Here is a 16,000-nt window from a genome sequence, read left to right on the forward strand (position 1 = left end):
GCAGCTCCTCGTCGACTTCCAACCCCTCGGGCGGGTTCCTAGAAAGGGCGTCAGCTGCCTTGTTTTCGGTTCCCGGCACGTGTTTCACCGTGTAGTTGTATGGCTCCAATTGCATTGCCCAGTGTAGTAATTGTTTGTTGCTGTGTTTTGCTGTTTTCAGCCATTTTAGTGCTACATTGTCCGTTAGTAGTTCGAAGTGTCCTGACTCTAGGTATGGTCTGTATTTATCTACCGCCCATGTGATCGCTAGGCATTCTCGTTCTACTGCTGGGTAGTTCAGTTTTCTGCTTTCATGGCTAATTATTTGTCTGTCCGTCGGTATTTCTCCTCTTTGGAATAGCACTGTCCCTACCCCTATTTCGCTCGCGTCTGTTTGCAGGACGAATGGTTTCGTGTAATCTGGTGGGGATAGCCTCGGTGCTCGTGTCACTGCTTCTTTGAGTTTGTCAAAGGCCTATTCCTCCCGTGCTGTCCATTTCCACGTGTTTCCCTTAGCGAGCATATTGGCGAAGGGTGTTGAGATGTCTGAGTATTTTTTCACGAATTGATTGTACCATCCGCATATCCCTAAGAATCGCTGTATTGTCTTTTACCTTTTTTGTCGTTGGGAAATTTGTTATGAATTCCAGTTTATCGATTTCCTTATCTATCCCGTCTATGGCCTAGGAAGTGTATTTTTGGTAGTCCTATTTTGCATTTTTTTGGTTGGCATGTTAGTTCATATCGTTGTAACCGTTCTAGTACCTTCTGTAGGTGTCCCTGTTTCTGGAGTATACAACGATGTCGTCCAAATAAATTTGGACGAAATCCCCGATGTAGCCACGGAATACTTCGTTTCTGAGTCGGCAGAACGTTGCGGGGGCTTCCTTTAGTCAAAACGGCATCACTTTAAATTTTTACAGGCCCCTTGGTGTGCGGAACGCTGTTAGTGGTCTACTTTCTGGTGTTAGGCTTACCTGCCAGTAGCTGGATTTTAAATCTAGTGTGCTGAATATTTTCGTACCGCCCATCCCTTGGACCATTTCGTATAGGTGTGTATCCATGTGTGTGTCCGATTCTGTTTGTAGATTTAGGCGTCTGTAGTCGACACACAGTCTTTTCGACCCATATTTTTTTCGATGCCAGGAAGATTGGTGCTGCTCACGGGGAGATGCTTGGCTCTATTATCCCCTTTTCCTCCATGTCGCGAATCATAGTCGATATCAGGTCCGTTTTTTCCTTGCTGTATGGGTATGAGTTTAGGGCCACTGGTTTTCCGTTCGTCAGTCGTATTTCGTGTTCTACAACCCGTATTTTGCCTACGGTGTTGTCGAACACTGCTGGGTATTTCCCTAGGATTTCCCGTATTGCGTCCTCACCTGGTCCGTTTGTGATTTCCAGTTCTGTGAGTTTGGATTTTTCCTTTATTGAGTTTGGTTGTCTACACCAGCTGACCGTTGTTCGTTTCTCTGCACCTAAGTGGATTGTGGTCGCATTGTAGTCCCATGCTGCTTGTTGTTGCGTTAGGAAGTCATGGCCTATCAAAATGCCTGCCACTAATTCCCTTAGTGTTTCCGCTTCGAATGCCAGCTCTAGTGTAGCGATTTTCGCCTCTATTCAGCATTTTCCGTCCGTTTCCCGGGTGTGTCCGTCGGCCAGTCTTACGGTTGTTTTACATTTGTTTACCTGTTTTCCGTATTTCTCAACTATCCATGGTCGTACATAAGTTTTTTCCGCTTGTGAGTTCAGTAACGCGATGATAATTCCGTCTGGGAATTCCATTTCCACTGCTGGTGTTGGCCTGTCTGCTGGTGTTGGCTTTCCTTGTGCCACTGACCCGGGGTTTTGTGTTTTAATCGGTGTTAGTTGTTGCTGGTGTTCCATTGTTGGGACTGCGAGTAGTGTGTGTATTGCATTGCCTTGGTTTTTGTTTTTGTTATTTAAAAAAAAAATACGGATGTGGTTTTCCCCACATCCGTTTTCTTCGTTGTCTTGTTGTTGTGTTGGGTTTTTTATTTTTTGGTCGGTGGGTTTTCCCTTTCGTCTGGGTTTGGTCTGTTACCATGTATGTTGCGTCGTTGAGGTTCATAAACGTTTTTGGTTTTTTCACCCGTATTAGGTTCTGATGTTCTGGTCTCATTAGTTGTATGATGGTCTCCACTGCATTTTTCTTGTCTAGGCCAGTGTTCAGTCTTCGGGATAGCTGAATTTTTTGTAACACAAAGTCCCCTGTAGATTGTCCATAGTATTGTTTCCACCCCATCAGTTCTGTGTGCAGTTTCGCTCTGACTTGTGGTCCGTTGAACTTGTTCGTGAATTCTTTGTGAAATTCTTCCCATGTGGGATCAATCGCTCTTATTCTCCCCCACCATGTTCCGGCGTCTCCTTTGAGTTGTGGAGCCAGTACTTTTACCCATCGTTGTCGTGGTATTTTTTCTTCTAACAGCACGTCCCTGATTGTGTTAAGGAAGCGTGTGGGGTCCTCCTCTTTTTTCCCTGAGTATTCGGGCAGCGCTTCTTTTGCTACTTGTAGGTTTTCACGTGGTAGTAGGTTTGACTCCTCCAGCCAGTCCCGTATCATTGTCTGGTAGGTATTATCCCTTTCGGTAGGGTTTTCCCCGTATGTTATGGTATATGGGCCGTTGTTTCTTCTGTTGTCCTTGTTGGGGAATCCCACTCGGTGGTTCTGGTTTTCCCAGTGTCCGGGTGTGGGTGGTTTTTGTCCTCTGGTATTGGTGTTGGTGCGCGACGTTGATGTGATTACGTTGGTGATACTTTTGGTGACCTTTGTACTTGACCCCTGGGTTGGGAATGGTGTTGAGTGCACGTTGGGTATTTCCCTGTTGTTAAGCCCGGAAAAACCCCGTGTCTCGTAATAAGTGTCGTAACCATTATTTTTTTGGTTGATTATATCATATTGAGGGGTTATGGTTTTTCCCCTCGATTTTGGTGTTGCCCCGGGGGGGTTTCTTTGGGTTTCGTTATTTTGACTTTTCTGGAAACTCTCCGGGTTTTTTTCGTTTCCGGGTTTTTCCATTTTTTTAATTCTCTCTGTCAGGTTTTCCACTGCTCCTAGAATCGGTTCACTTGAGCTTGCCGTCTCTAGTTTGTTTATTAGTTCTGGGATCTCTGCGAGTATCCATTCTAATAAGTTAGTGGTGGATGTTGAGTTTTCCCCTTGACCTGGGTTTTTTGTTGTTCTGTAACGATTTTTTAGTTCTCTTTTTTGTTGCTTTCGGGTGCATGTGTTACCTCAACCCAGGCTGTTGGTCGTTGTGGGGTGTTCTGTTGCCCTTTGGGAAAAACGTAGTTTTGTGGGTTTTCCCCCTCTGTTTCCTGAATGTATTGTTCAAGTGCTAGGTAAATTCTGACTTTGTGCCCATGGTTCCTAACCAACTTTTGGTTAGTTCCACCTTGAGTTCTCCGATTGTCAGTTCGTTGATAGATTTCTGACCAGATAGCATCGTGTACTAACACGTGGAGGTCCTTCCTACTACTATTGATTTCGCCTTGCTATCCTAGTTGTGTAGGGAGGGTCTATCCCCGTGTTGTTGTTTTTTTTTTTTTAGGTTTGAAATGATAATTTAAATTCCTTACCTGTTTCGGGCCTCGTGGTTCTGGTTCCTTTTTTGACTGTGCTAATGACACGATGCTGTGTAGTGGTAAGAGCAGGACTGGGTGACCGCAGTATGAACCCGAAGGTTATATGTTATACCAAAACAAATAACGACACGAAAGGTATAATGTGAGATAAACGATTAATTTAATACAGTTGCACAATATATATAATAATGAAAACGGAGACGACTTCGGTACACTCGAAGAAAGGCGCGCCCGCTGCGCCGTAGGCCCTGACGTCGGTCGAGACCGCCGTCCCCACCCACTGCATTACATAACGATAAAAGACGTAACGACCGAACGCGTCACACGATTTACGGACGCTCCACAGTGCAAACACACACAACGTAGGTAGGTAGGAACGCAAGATCGTGAAAGGGTCATACCACCACCGCCTAGAACCACCACCCTCCATCGGTAACACGCGATTACCTGTGACAGAAATACCACATAATCGGACTGCCACCGTTGCCGCTCAAAGCGACAGCCACCACCTTCCCTAATCGCAGTAGTGGGCAGGATAACGCACACACGCGCATCCGTGACAAAACTCCGCAAAAACCGGTTACTGTGATCGCCCAGTGAGCGCAATAACAAAACAACAACAACCCACTGACCTACATTCCGTACACAAATGAACACCGATAAACGGTCAACACAGCTCATCGAAGGAACGGGACACCCGTTCCACCGACATCAGCCACATTTTATATTTTCCCGTAAACATCACTGGGAAAACCGTCATGCCGGGAAAATATATTAATGAATCGACCGCTGCGGAGTTACGCTACGAATGAAGGCAGCGCGAGTTATCGGAAGTGGGCGCGAAAAATGATCTGGAAGTTCGATTAGCCCAGCATTTCGCGGACATGAACCTACAAAATAACGAAATTCGGTTTCCGTCTATGGAACCAACTGGGCCGACCGGAAATAACCCGGCAACAAGACAAAATCAGAAACATACAGGTCGAATCATCACCCGCCCAGGCTCTGCAAAACATCGCCAACAAGCCATGGACATGATCCAAGCGGGTCGTTCCATAATTAAGGAGGCACGGCCTTCGGTGGAGAGCTCGACGCATGGGCACAGTCTGGATTCGTGACTAACCATGCTCGAAGACTGCATGGCCCGCTTTGGCGACGACCAACGTCGCATTGCAGAGAAAATTAGACGCCTAGAAATGGGTATGATTCGCCAAGCACCGGGACAGCAGCCGGACGGACAACCACTGACCCGCCCCCACCACCCAGTGTTATCGAACAACACGGAATACGGAACCAGTTACCACGTGGCACGCGAACCACCATCCACGGCGGGTGGTCGACACGCCGACCGATCGGTACGCTTCGATGACACACAAAATCTATACAATGCCCCTTCCTCAACACACACATATATTATGCGTCACAACAATCGGCACTGATACCATACGACGACGTATTATACGTCGAGATATTCGCTGCCGGAGTTCCACGGAACAACACCCGAGGACCCGGTACGATTTGTTCAAAAAGCGAAATCGATACTATACCAAACGCGTATAGATAGGTCGGCCTGGACTAATATTGTCACACAGCAGCTGAAGGGTGCAGCCAGTACATGGTGGAACACCATCAGACTACTGGACTTCACCTGGGATGAGTTGCGCGCCGAGTTTTTAGAAAAATTCGACAACGTGGAAATACAATCACGGCTGCGGGCCGAGATAGTATCCGTCCGACAAACAACAACGTAATCGCTAACGGAGTTCGTGGCACAAAAAAATCAACTCTCGCGCCGCGTCAATACCGGGCTATCTGAAACACAGCTATAGTCGGTACGATAACCGGACTAACGCGCAACTTTTACCGTACGCATATACGGTTGCAAAGACCAGTGACATTCGGAGACCTCCGTCGGATCGCTGGAATCCTGGAATACACATCAGACGAAACCCCAACACAACAACAGCCAAAACCGGCGTACAAAAAACTCAACCAAACCCGCCCACTCCAACGGACGCACCAAACGCAAACACGGGACGGTACGGCACGAAAAACGCAACCGCCCAACCCGTGCAGGTACTGTGGAGGTCCTCACTGGAACAGTGACTGCCCCTAGCACACACATATGGCACACAACAATACGGACAACCAACTCAGGTACGAATGGCAGATGGACACACCACACTGACAAATGGTACCTCCACATTCGTAGCCAGAATCGGAGACCTAACGGTCTCCTTCAACGCAGACATTCTGCACAATTTATACTGCGACATGCTCCTAGGTCACGACTTGTAAACGACAAAATATTAACTTAACTCAGTTAAAAAAAGTTAAAAAATTTTTTTTTTTAATTAGTATGTAAATCACATAAAGAGTGAATGTGTCTTTCTAGTTTCTAATTTATAAATTTTAAAAAATAATTTTATTGAACTTTTATCATAATGTACAATGTATACCATTTTACTTTTACTTTACTAATAATTTAAACTATACTCATCTCAAAGTAATAATTTAACAAATATTTTTTTATCGTATACCAATTGAATGTCATAATACGTGAATATTAGTACATGACCTTCATATATATTATAAATTATACCTACAACATTAAAACATAAAAATTATCAATTTTTAATTTAAAATTATTAATTTTATTAAAAATATTTATAATTACAAATCACATAGTATATAATTTACTACTTAATAAAATAGATTAATATACACAAAATTATGTTATCAAGAAATAGAACAGAAATGTTTGTGTTTTTGTATTAGATTATTTTTATTTTATACTGATTGTAATATTTTTATAGTAATATTGACGTATAACCGATTTGTCTGATCAAAATAATTCACAAAATATATTTATAATAATAAGCCAATTTTAAATATGCACCAATAACCAGTGTTGATAATGTACACAGTTGTCGAAGTTTTTCATCCTACAGTACACCGGAAAATTTGCGTCTGTGTAACATGTCTGTGTTGCATGATAATTGATAAATCCAAGAAAGAAAACAGTTAAGTATTTTTTGAGTTTTTAGGAACCTACCATAATCTACAATAAAACATGTTCAACTCTCATATTTGTTTTAAGATGTTATTTATTTAATCGAAACCATAAACGCCACGATTTGATGCGTGATTTTACCTTATCTGCCCGAGTTAACCAATGAAAACAAATATTAATTGCTCATATTAGTAAGTTGTTACCAATATCAACTATTTATAAATAGTAATATTTATTCATTGCAAATTTTATATTCTACGCTTAAATTTGAAATAAATTAATTGAGGGGCATTTATCGAGATAACAACTACAATCATAAAACTAGATGAACCAAGCGATAGACATTTACAAAATGTCATTAAAATTGGTTAAGTGGTTTTGGAGGTAAGCGTGAACGAACATATTATATTATAGGTAGTGACACAATATGTTATAAGAAATAATAGATAGATAGATAGATAACAACTTTATTGTTTATTGATTATTAGCAAGCAACGTAACATACAACAATTATTGTTTGACACAGTATATTAATCAATACGTACATATTATATAAATTTGGATAAATGAAGAAATACATTTAAAAATAGTAATACTAATAGTAATATAGGTATTAAACAATATAAAGGGAATAAGAAAAATGGTGTTACAGATTACAATTTATCATAGTAGTGCAGATGGAATATGCATGGAGTTTATTATAATAATATTATGGTTTGTGTCTTTTAGGATATTAGAACATATTTTCTTTGAAAATAAAGTACAATTATTAGTTTTAAAAAAGAAAAAAAGGAAATACGTTTTTATTCACCCCATCTTATATATATTTTTCTTATGGACCATAAAATTGCATAAAATAACTTCTGTTTTTATTAATTTTAGTTTCACAAAAGGCAGTAACTGGGTAATTTTCTGCAAAATAAATTGGTTTTTTGATTTTAGATTTTTTGAAAATGTGCATTAGTTGCCCTACCACAATTTTGTAGAACTCGATTGTATACGTAGCTTTATGAAGTAAGAAGAGCAACTTCTACCCAAAGCCGGGGACAACATTTTATTTATCTCAAAGTGATTGTAATTCATTTTTACAACAAAAATATTGAAATTCCCAGTATCATAAACAACAAAAAATAAATGTTGAAATGTCCCAATCTTGTTAAATCTTACCAATCATTTTCACCGAAAAATATTATCGAAAAGAATGAAAATCCCCAAAAAAATACAAAAATGTATGATGTCTTAGTCCAGCATGCCATGACAACTCAGAGTCGCTAATTAATAATATCCTCATATCCACTGGGATATCCTGTAATTCTTGTTACACAATTTACTTGAACTGAAAAACTTTGAGGTTATTCTCACATCTCAGCCCACATTTACTTGATCGCTGCCTTAATCAATCACTAACTTGAGTCGGGACCAACTTAACACTCATTCATGCTGTATGTGACATTTATAATAAAGACACTATATTATTATAGACTATAGTTATAACTTATAACTATAGTATACTATTAATTATTACAGTACTTACCTATTTATAATGGATTTTAATTTTTAAAATATACTCATTATACATACCACCCAAATAATCCACGTATTCCTTTGCTAATTCTGTAAAAATAAACTACATTGTGACAATTCTCAATTGTTTTTGGTACATCTACATCTTACATCATAATATAGGTATGTTAAATCTTTAAGTTAATTTATATTCAATAGATTCAACAAATTATTCATCAAGTGAAACAATGATTTATTAAATGTATTTGATAATTATATTAAACATTGGTGAATCTCTATATTTATTTGAAACCTCCACGGCTTATCATACTTATTACTTATGTACAAATACAATATTATTTAATGAAATAATAAAAATAAGTGTTTCTATATTTCATCAAACAACTAAACATGTTTCAACGTTATAAAATGACAGGTAACTTTTTAATCGAATTGAGTAGCGTTTATTTATATGGAACTATCCATAATTTACGGTGTTTCTTAATTACAGACAAAGTAATAAAAATCACGTGATTTACCTATATAGGTGACATACGAATTGCGGACAAAATTAATGTAACATAGGACATAGGTACTACTGGTGGACAAATTTCCAATTTTTATTTTTGAAATAAAGACCATGTTACATATTATCGATGATTAATATAATATATAATATGATTGACTTTAATGGATTGATTATTTGTTAGCATTAAGATTGTGAGTAAAGCTTTTGAAATTTAAAGCAAAAATTAATGTCGAAAGGAGGAATTCATTCAAAACCAAGGATGCAATAGGTATACAAGTGGTGAAATTCATATGGATTAACATTTATACGAGCTTTATCAACATAATTTTTCCACAAAAACTATGATGACATTATATTTATAGAAAAACATACACAATACATGAAGATGACAATGTATGTTTTATAAAAAAAAAGTATTTTATTTAAGAATAATTTAGATTCCTCTTTTACAAGACACACATATATTTAACTTTCAATTTTTTTTCGGTAGCTTGTCCTAAGTCCTGAGATATTTGCAATTAGTATTTCGATAACAATATTTGAACGATACATCCACAACAAGTATGAAGCCATAATTATTTAGCTACGCTACCTCAGTATGTTTCAATACATCACTACCATGGATTTAAACGACATTATTTAATTTTTATAATGTTATTATCATTTAGATAATTACATATATTGTATAAGATATAATAGTTAACGTATTATAATATGCAGTTATAATTATATATTTTTTGCAATTCGAAATATTTATAATATCAACATTGTTGCTTGTAGAAATATTATGTTGTATTCTCTTCAAAAATCAAAATATTGTATAGTTGACTTTATGGCTTATATTAGTTTTCAATAAATTGAAATACTCAGATGAATTATCCTTAAAAGATTTTTAAAAGCATGTTTTGATTATTTTGATGATGAAAAATTCAACTCAATAGCTATAAATACATTTTAAATTAAATTTAAACTATAGGCATATACGTACTGTCCACTATAACCTCTAAAAAAAAGAAAAAATAGTAATAATTTGTTATTCATGTGATATGATTTTTAACGGACCTACTGTAAAATTTTAAATTATACAGAACAATAAAAATATACAAATGCATTTAAAATTGTTTAATAGACTAGGTAATTCAAAATCGATTAAAATACTGATAAATAATACATTTTAAAATATAGGTTTATATTTTATTGTATACGAACCCAGAGTTAATATGTTAAAAAAGAAGAATAGGTAATAACAATAGTTATACCAAAAGTTAGGATATAACCCATTGCTGAACGGTTTCATTTATATTATAATAGTACTTATCGAGTAAGAAAACATTTGAGGATGCGGTGATTATCACAAAAGTTATTATTTATGAGACGAAAATCACATGAATTGAATTGTAAAATTAGCCACTTATAAAAATATAAAATATAAAATACGAATTTCACGAACCTTTTATTTTTAGAACTAAAAAAAAATAAACATACGATTTAATGAATATAATTGTATATCTTATGTTTCACAATCTAAGAAATACAGATATGATCTAATATTGTCATTCTAAAAAATCTCTCATTATGTATATGGAATCTTACAACGATCTACTGATAGGAGTCTAGCGTTTGTGTGATTTCAATTTATGATGATGATAATATCTTACTATATTATAATAATGTTTAATTTAATATGGTTAAACATTTAATGTAAGATTTTATTGATAATTCTTACAGAAATTATTTTTTAAAAAAATAAAAAATACATAGTTCATAAAATATTTTTATAATTTTCCACTAATACTCTTAATAAATATTAGAAGATGAACAACGATGGCCATTAAAACTCATAAAGTAGGTAAGCAGGTACCTAAGTCGCACTAGATTTGAGATTTTCATTGTTTAATATTGAATACGATTAAAAAAAAATATTTATATAATCAATAAATGAAAACCTGAAAATCATATTACATACCAGGAGGTACACAAAAATATATTATTAAAATACTACTGATATTCCAACAATAACACTTCGTCGAACTTCGTGTAAAAAATTGCTAAATCAAAAAAAATCTGGCATTCTTCATCATTATAAAGATCTAATACCATTAATAATTGCTAAGTGCACTAAATTAAAAAAAAAAAAACAGTCATTTATAAGAATTAAGCATTATAAAGATATGATACCTGTCATGAATAAATATAATAAGTAACTTAAATTTAAAATAAATGTACCTATTCTATCTCAATAATATATTTGCTTTGCGAGAATTTATTTTATTTATAAATTAATAACTAAAACATTTTTACAGAACAAATTTAGTAACATTTATAATTGAATGCCAATTTGCCTTTTAAATCATCGTATCATTTAAAATTGAAAGTTATATTTTACAGTATACGATCCCAGAATCAACATGGTATAAAAGAAGTATAAAAAATTTCACCAACCTTTATCATCTAGAAATTTATTAAACAAAAATAATAGTTAAATAATATAATCAATAAATGAAAACCTGAAAATCATATTACATACCAGGAGGTACACAAAAATATATTATTAAAATACTACTGATATTCCAACAAAAACACTTCGTCGAACTCCGTGTTAAAATTGCTAAGTCAAAAAAAATCTGGCCATCTTCATCATTATAAAGATTTAATATCATTAATAATTGCTAAGTGCACTAAATTTTTTAAAAAAATAGTAATTTATAAGACTTAAGCATTATAAAGATCTGATACATATCATGAATAAATATAATAAGTAACTTAAATTTAAAATAAATGTACCAATTCTATCTCGATTATATATTTGCTTTGCGAGAATTTATTTTCTTTATAAATTAATAACTAAAACATTTTTACAGAACAAATTTAGTAACATTTATAATTGAATGCCAATTTGCCTTTTTAATCATCGTATCATTTAAAATTGAAAGTTATATTTTATAGTATACGATCCCAGAATCAACATGGGATAAAAGAAGTATAAAAAATTTCACCAACCTTTATCACCTAGAAATTTATTAAACAAAAATAATAGTTTAATAATATAATCAATAAATGAAATACTGAAAATCAAATTATATACCAGGAGGTACACAAAAATATATTATTAAAATACTACTGATATTCCAACAAAAACACTTCGTCGAACTCCGTGTAAAAATTGCTAAGTCAAAAAAAATCTGGCCATCTTCATCATTATAAAGATTTAATATCATTAATAATTGCTAAGTGCACTAAATTTTTTAAAAAAAATAGTAATTTATAAGACTTAAGCATTATAAAGATCTGATACCTATCATGAATAAATATAATAAGTAACTTAAATTTAAAATAAATGTACCAATTCTATCTCGATTATATATTTGCTTTGCGAGAATTTATTTTATTTATAAATTAATAACTAAAACATTTTTACAGAACAAATTTAGTAACATTTATAATTGAATGCCAATTTGCCTTTTTAATCATCGTATCATTTAAAATTGAAAGTTATATTTTATAGTATACGATCCCAGAATCAACATGGTATAAAAGAAGTATAAAAAATTTCACCAACCATATTTATCTGGAAATAAAAAAATAATTATACAATTTAATGAATAATTGTATATCTCATGTTTCACTATCTAATAAATATGGATATGACCTAATATTGTCATTCTAAAAATATTTTATTATGTATATAAAATCTTACAACGATCTACTGATAGGAGTCTAGCGTTTGTGTGATTTCAATTTATGTTGATGATTATATCATATTATATTATAATAATGTTTAATTGATTATGGTTTTACATTTAATGTAAGGTTTTATTGATAAGTTCTTACAGAAATAATTGAAAAAAAAAATAGAAAATACATAGTTAATAAAATATTATTATAATTTCTCAAGCTATGATTTATGAGACGAAAATCACATAAAATGAATTTCACAATTAACCACTTATAAAAATACAAAATACAAATTACACGAACCAAATTTGTCTAGAAATAATAAAATAAACATACAATTTAGTAAATAATAAATATCCTTATGTTTCACAATCTAAGAAACACAGACATGACTTAATATTGTCTTTCTACAAAATATATCATTATGTATAGGTATACAATTTTACAACGATCTGATTATGTTGATGTGCAATAATGTTAAATTTAACATGGTTTAACATTTAATGTAAGGTTTTATTTATAATTTCTTACAGCAATTATAAAAAGTACTTGTAAAGTAAGCATGTACCTAAACCGCACCTGATTTGAAAATTGTCATTGATTTTGGCAAAAATGAGTACAAATTTACAATAAACGGAAAATCTTAAATTTTACTAAATAAATAAAAACCATATATACAAGTAGGTATACAATTTCCTTAGAAATACATTTTGACCGACCATGTCCATTCAGAATTGTTTTCCGTAAGTATCTATATTATATATTATTATATTTCATCATCATTGTCCTCAAAGACATTTATAAATTGTCAACAAACATATTATTATAATCCACCTTGATGGCAATATAATATCGTGTATGGTATATCGTATATCATATCTGTGTATAAGTTATGTCCAGTCGATCAATAAAAAGGTACGTGTTTATTTTATTTGCAAATCTATTTTAATAAACAGTTATAATATGGATAGTTGGTTAAAAACGGGAAATTTATTAGAAAGAAAAAGGAAATTGGAAAATAATAAAAACCCTCCGAATAAAATAAAAAAAAATAATGATATTATTTTACCAGAAACCTCTAAAACCACCGATAATGTAACGTTAGTGAGTCCTAGTAGTAGCAACAGTAATATTGAAAGCAAAAAATGGCCAATGGTATGGAATGAGTCTCAATGGATCGAATTTAAAGAAAAATATCCATGGATTGTTAGTGCAGATGGAAAATTAGGATGTAATATTTGTTCGTCTATAACATGCTTGGGGGCGTCAAAGAAAGATAGATTACGTATTTCTAATGAGTGGAGTAATGGTTTAATTGAGGCTTCTGGGAAAGATCGTACCAGCCAACTATCAAATCTTCGTATAAAAATTAAAAAACACTATGAATCTGAAAGGCACCAACTTGCTGACAAAATAAATAAAGAAAGAAAAGAAAAATCCATCCAAGTGTCTATGCAAAAAAGTATAGTCGATCACGAACAGACAACAATTAAGGTATTTAGAACAGCATATTATATTGCAATGAAAAATAGACCGTTTTCTGATCACGATGATTTAATTAAACTACAAGAAATAAATGGTGTAAATCTAGGTAAAATACTTCATTCTAGATATTCCGCAACAAATATAATAAATCACGTATCGAATATAAGGAGAAAACAATTAATATCTAAGATTATCACATTAAACTCAAAATTAAGTATTCTTATTGACGAATCTACTAGCTTAAGTAATAAAACTACTCTGGTAGTTTATTTAAAAACTTATTTAGGTGGAAATAATCCCGAATATGTATTCTTGGATTTATGTGAATTACAATCACAAGATGCTGAACAAATAGAAAAACAACTTTTAAACACATTAAAATCAAATGGTTTACATGAAAAATACTTACAAAAAAATTGGGTGGCTATAGCTACAGATGGAGCTAGTGTCATGGTTGGTAAAAATTCAGGTGTAGTAACTCGATTACGTGAGAAATATCCAAAACTATTTACTTGGCATTGCTTTAATCATAGGCTTGAACTATCAGTATCCGATACAATAAAAGACGTACGAGGAATTGACCATTTTAAATGCTTTATAGATAAATTATATAGTTTGTACAATCAATCGCCAAAACATTCTCGTGCTCTGGAAAGTTGTTGCCAAGATCTAAAACTGCAGTTTAATAAAATAGGTCGTGTACTTAGTACTCGATGGGTATCCAGTAGTTTAAGGACAGTAAGAGCAGTTTGGAAGTCATTTGCTGCCCTTCATTCTCATTTCAAAAATTCTTGTGATGACCAAAGTAATGATAAAAATACAATTGCAGTATTTATTGGTTTGAAAAAAAGACTTGAAAGTCCAGAATTTATTTTAGGTCTAGGTATTATGTATGATGTACTTCAAGAACTTTCAATGTTATCGAATGAATTACAGTCTCGAACAATTACGCTACCAAAAGCTGAACAGTCAATAAAAAGAACAATTAGAATAATTGAAAGTTTTAAACAAGAACCAGGAGAATATACACAAATAGCATTAAATGCTAAATCAAAACTATTATTTAATGAGATTGAACTTGTTCCGAATAAAAAAATTGTTGCTATAAATCAAAATCAATTTATTCAAAGTATAGTTGATAGAATGACGACTCGATTATGTTCGAGGTCAGAGGATGAGAACTATCAATTACTTAGTGATATTTCAGCACTAGATCTAAATAACATAAAAATTGGAAGTAGTGGAAGTATTAGATATGGAGAATTAGAATTACGAAGAATTTGTAGGCGTTTTGATGTTGATGAAGTACAAGCTGTTCAAGGATTAAGAGCCTTTATAGAAAATAATGAACTGATACCAGATAATTTTAAACCCATTTTAAATACAATCGCATCATTACCATGTTCGACAGCTGAGTGCGAAAGAGGTTTTAGCCTTATGAATAATATTATTACAAATTTGAGGGCATCACTTTTAATTTCAAACGTATCAAGTTTAATGTTTATTAAAAGTAACGGACCTCCTATTGAAGTGTTCAACCCAGAAATGTACGTAAGATCGTGGCTAGAAGACCATCGCTCAGCTGATGACAACCAATCACGATTGAAAAGAAATAATTTAACAAAATCGGAATCCAGACAACATTTATGGGATATTTTTCAATAAATTTATTTTAAAAAAAATGTTTAGTTTTAATTTTAATTTTAATTTGTACAATTAATGTAAGTGCGTTGTGTTATTTACTCTCTACCAAAGTATTCGGTCAGACTTCAATAAAAAAAAAAAAAAATGATAGTATAAATGTTTAATATTACAACTCATAGTATACCCTCTGACTTTTTTAGGACTACAGCACTGGGTATGTGTAACATAAATGTCGTTATATCAAACTCACAAATGTAATATAGCGTTGGACGCAGACAATAGTACAATAGTACTATTTATATAGCGTATAGTATAAGCTTAATACTTATAACATATTGTACACAACCTGTTCAATTACGAAAAAACTCTAAGGCATTAATTTGTTAAACACACAATGCCCTAACGTTTGAAGTATACCACTACCGAAGTATTGATTATGAAATAATTTATAACTGCAAACACTAACTTAATATATTATTATGTAATATGTATTATGCAATATGATCAATCCATCAGTTTGGTGTATAATTACTGTGAAATATTAACACACTTGTTGTAATAGACTTATT

General features: G+C 33.2%; 1 protein-coding gene and 1 long non-coding RNA gene across 3 annotated transcripts; one reads left to right on the plus strand and one right to left on the minus strand.

Moving 5' to 3' along the window:
* Positions 1–7,050: 7,050 nt before the first annotated feature.
* LOC103309490 lies at positions 7,051–11,638 on the minus strand. 2 transcript variants are annotated; one of them, XR_003839471.1, is made up of 5 exons: positions 11,628–11,638; positions 10,078–10,092; positions 9,616–9,630; positions 8,177–8,209; positions 7,051–7,507 (listed from the first exon to the last, which is right to left on the minus strand). It is a non-coding gene; the product is annotated as an uncharacterized LOC103309490 (long non-coding RNA). The 2 variants fall into 2 exon arrangements; XR_510744.3 differs by lacking the exon at positions 11,628–11,638 and adding an exon at positions 11,070–11,083.
* A 1,816-nt stretch (positions 11,639–13,454) lies between these two features.
* On the plus strand, positions 13,455–15,452 carry LOC103309494 (E3 SUMO-protein ligase KIAA1586-like). The gene is made up of 3 exons (XM_008185026.1): positions 13,455–13,893; positions 14,074–14,175; positions 14,257–15,452. The coding sequence occupies exons 1-3, from the start codon at positions 13,455–13,457 to the stop codon at positions 15,450–15,452; spliced, it is 1,737 nt and encodes a 578-aa protein (XP_008183248.1).
* Positions 15,453–16,000: the final 548 nt, after the last annotated feature.

The sequence above is a fragment of the Acyrthosiphon pisum genome, chromosome A2 (assembly GCF_005508785.2).
Source record: "Acyrthosiphon pisum isolate AL4f chromosome A2, pea_aphid_22Mar2018_4r6ur, whole genome shotgun sequence".
Classification (NCBI taxonomy): domain Eukaryota; kingdom Metazoa; phylum Arthropoda; class Insecta; order Hemiptera; family Aphididae; genus Acyrthosiphon; species Acyrthosiphon pisum.